This window comes from Nematolebias whitei, chromosome 9 (genome assembly GCF_014905685.2).
Source record: "Nematolebias whitei isolate Nwh7 chromosome 9, NemWhi1, whole genome shotgun sequence".
In the NCBI taxonomy this organism is placed as follows: Eukaryota; Metazoa; Chordata; class Actinopteri; order Cyprinodontiformes; family Rivulidae; genus Nematolebias; species Nematolebias whitei.
In genome coordinates, this window is record NC_056506.1 from 27,165,435 (window position 1) to 27,169,407 (window position 3,973).

Here is a 3,973-nt window from a genome sequence, read left to right on the forward strand (position 1 = left end):
CCTGTATTTCTAGGAATCTATGCTTTCTATGCTTTTCTATTTATACATACTGTATGAATAAATACATATATGGTGGTGGCCATCTTGGGATTTGACTTGCAACCTAAATTTTGATACTAACCTTGCTTACACCTAGATGCAGCCACACACCAAAAATATTCAAGGATTCAATGTTTGTCGTTCTCACCACATGTGGTACATGTGGTGAGAACGAAAATGTTTGCACTAGGGTCCCAGTAACATCCAACAAAATTATAACGTAAAATAAAAACAGTAAAAAGATCTAGTATATGAACTAAGAAAAACGTTAACTAAAAATACGCTAAGCACTAGTACTATAAAAACAATACACCGAACAGCAGCAAGAGCATGAGTCTGCGTGAGCAGATGGGTACGAATGAACACAGCAACATGAAATAAATCAGCAGCAACATTGAAACAGATCAGCAGCAACATGAACTAAATCAGCAGCAACATGATGTGATTTTTTCACAGTGATTATTCTGGTTAGAGATTCATGAGTCTAACATCCTCAGGGTAGAAGCTGTTCCTCAGTCTAGTGGTTCTACACTTAATGCTCCTCAACCTCCTTCCTGAGGGGAGCGGGGCAAAAAGTGTGTGTGCGCTGGGTGAGTGAGGTCCTTCATGATGCAGGTAGCCCTCTTCCTGCGTCTAGAGGTGTAGATGTCTGTGAAGGTGGGGAGACTGACTCCAGGCAGGTCCTTCAAATATATTTGGCACATTGCTTAATTTTTTAAGTTGTCAAGATCACAAGACTAACTGTTGAAAATATTTGACTGCAGCCATTTTAATTTTTGACATGGAAACCCATTTTTGATAGGGACTTTTTCCACATCTAGATGTAGCCACATTCTAAAATGGAAGTCTATAAAACTCACAAGGTTTACATATAAATATGTGTTGGCAGCCATCTTGGATTTTGACATGGCAAACTATTTTTCAAAAGGAACCATTTTTACCTCTTGAAGTAGGCTCACACCAAAAAAGAAGGCGGTATCTCAGTTATTTGTGAAGTTATCATGCACACACATGAAAGAAAGAAGAAAGAAGAAACATGCACAGACAAATGGATGGATGGATGGATGCATGAATGGATGAATGGATGGATGGAGGGTACTTACAATTCATCCTTTTCGCTCTGTGACAGGGGGCAATGTCCCTAACCTAGATGGATACGCCTAACCCACAGGAATCTGCCCATGACTCTGCTGTTCATGTAGGGTCAGTTCAGTAGGACGTCAGCTCTGTTCAGGACAGTCTGTGTTCATACTGTAAACTTGTGCAAATAAAAGAGGTCCAGAGCACCTCTAAAAGAAGTCTGAGTGAAAGATATTGTGGCGATTCAGACCGCAATTTAGCACTATCTGGTTGCAATCAGATAGCCAAAGATGGTTTAAAGACAAATCTGAAGAGCATCTATGTTACCCAAAGTTATTTGGGCGCTGTTGCGAAGCAAAGAGCAAAGAGGGGGAATTGGAAATACTTTCCATCCATCCATCCATTCGTCCCTCCATCCATGCATGAAGTGAGCACGATAACTTGGAAAAATAAGTGAGGCACAGACTTTCGTTTTGGTGCATGGCTTCATCTAGATGTAAGAAAAAATTCTTTCAAAACGTAGGACACCACAACTAAATCCAAGATGGCTGTCACCATATAAACCTCGTGAGATGGATAAGTTGGAAAAATAAGCAGGTCACTATGTCGGTCATGGCCACCTTTGGTCACCCCCTGGTTCCACCATTGTGCCTGGTCTCAGCCAAGAAGAAAAACAAACAAACAAAACCTCTGTTCATGTACACAGTGTAACTCCTACCCACTTGAATATCTTGCACCAAAAACATTAAGGTTTACTTGTATGACATGCTCAACTCTAGTCTAGATAAACACTCACCTCTAAAACAACAAAACACTCACTATTCCCTCAGTGACGGGGGACCTCAGCATACCGCTTCATTTGAAGATGATTCACATGTTTGTTTTTAAAGCAGTCTGACTATTACCCTTAAATGCTAATTCACTGAGGATTGAGATCTTGTTGAAAAGAAATAAATCCTCTTCAGACTGAAACGATCACTGAGGACATCTAATCAAGATGCCTCAAAACCACCAGTGAAGGCATTCCAGGACCATCCGAATGGAAGAGAACCCTCAGGTCAGATCCACAGGAGCTGCCAGGTTGTATTTCAGGACTGAGGGTTGACTGGACAGAAGAAAACTAACAAGCAGTTGTAAATCCAACATTTTTCAGTCAGGTCATCTGAGCATGCATCAGGATGTCATCTGGACAGTTTATTTTTTTTGTGCTGAAACATTTCACCTTCGATCCGGAAGGCTTCATCAGTCAAGGAAACACACAACAAAACTGATTCTTCCCCCAACAGCTTACTCCAAAGAGGAACAAACCAGTTCTGTTTGTGATAAGATGGTCTCTTTGGTATGCCCCTCCTCCATTGCTGGCCCTCTTCCTTGTTGACAGTCTTGTCAAACTGGTTGAAAACAACAAAGTCCATGCTCAATAATCCAGGTATAATACGAAACGTTTCAGCACAAAAAAATAAACTGTCCAGATGATCTGACTGAAAAATGTTGGATTGTATACCTGGATTAACGAGCATGGACTTTGTTGTAAGCAGTTGTAAAGTTATTTACACAAGTTAGAGAAAAACTGTTTTCTTTTTTTTGCTAGGGCTACTTATCTATTTTATAGATATAACTGAAGCTGAAAAAACAATATCAACAACAACAACAATAATAATAATAATAATAAAACCAACTACACCAACTTATTCATCTATCATTTTCCTAATTCTAGTTTGGAGCCAAGCGAAGACCAGACGACTGTTTGCGAGGCAAAAGATTTCTCCACCAGAACAAGCACACGTTTTAGTAAGTTGCAGTGTTTCCTTTAAACTTTCTTACATTTGAATCATTGTGTGTTCACCAAGCTTTCAGCTGCAGCTCATGCTGTGAACTGTTTGAAATGAGAGACAGCTACAGCTTTAGCTGAGGAGAGTTTTTAATGAGATTTGGAGTAAAAAACCAACACTAAATTTTTTGCAAAACAAAACTCTGACACTTTATTTGTTTGCTTGTTAAGAAGCTTTTTGAAAATAAATAACTCAGAATGTAAAGTACAATTGGCCATATGCCTTTTTGTTTAAATACAATTAGGTCTTCCTCAAATTACACTAAACTATATGTTAATAACTTGCGCCATAAATACTTGTGATGTTTTTACTGCATTAAATTGAGAGTATTTTAAGTGATTTAACCTTACTTTCTTAAATTAAAGCAGTAACAGACAAGTATTAGTTTGCCATTACTTTCACATTACAGAACAAAAGTGATTTTAACATCAAATAAAGTAATACATCCTTTTAAGTTCATCATAGGAGGACTTGTACTGTTAAACAATTTATTTCATTTTTAAGTGTTTTATTTGCTTCTTGCAATTCAGTGAGAACTTTAGTGCTTGTTCTTGTTTTTTCTTAAAATGGAAATAAACAATCTGTGTTTTGTTCTATCGTTTCTGTAATCCTTGTGTTTCCTGCACTCCCCAGTGTTTTTCTCCCTTGTTGTTCAGCTCCTGTCTCCGATGCTAATCCCCCCAGGTGTCCTCATGTTGTCTCATTAGTCTCACTATAAAATCACCGGCTGTGTTTCTCGTTTATCTGTGCATTGTGCTTCCCGGTCTGTCATGTTCTGTTCCTCTGTTGTCTCCCTCCTTCGTGTACTTTGTATGTTTCTTTGCCATTTCATCTTTTGATTTGATTTGGATTATAATAGACTTCTTATTTTTACATTGGAGTCTACTGTTGTCTGCCTGTGCAGCATATATGATATATATATAAGATCGGAAGAGCACATATATATATATATATATATATATATATATATATTCTTTGGGTTTTCTGTGTTTTTTTTTCTTTTATCTTTCTATAGAGTGTGG

At 38.0% G+C, this 3,973-nt stretch overlaps 1 protein-coding gene across 1 annotated transcript in view; it reads left to right on the forward strand.

Moving 5' to 3' along the window:
* The window catches only part of asip2b (agouti signaling protein, nonagouti homolog (mouse) 2b), an 11,454-nt gene that overhangs the window by 2,195 nt on the left and 5,286 nt on the right, over positions 1-3,973 (forward strand). Inside the window, exon 2 of the mRNA XM_037681623.1 lies at positions 2,837-2,910. Coding sequence (XP_037537551.1) covers positions 2,837-2,910 — 74 coding nt within the window. The remainder of the gene's footprint in view (positions 1-2,836; positions 2,911-3,973) is intronic.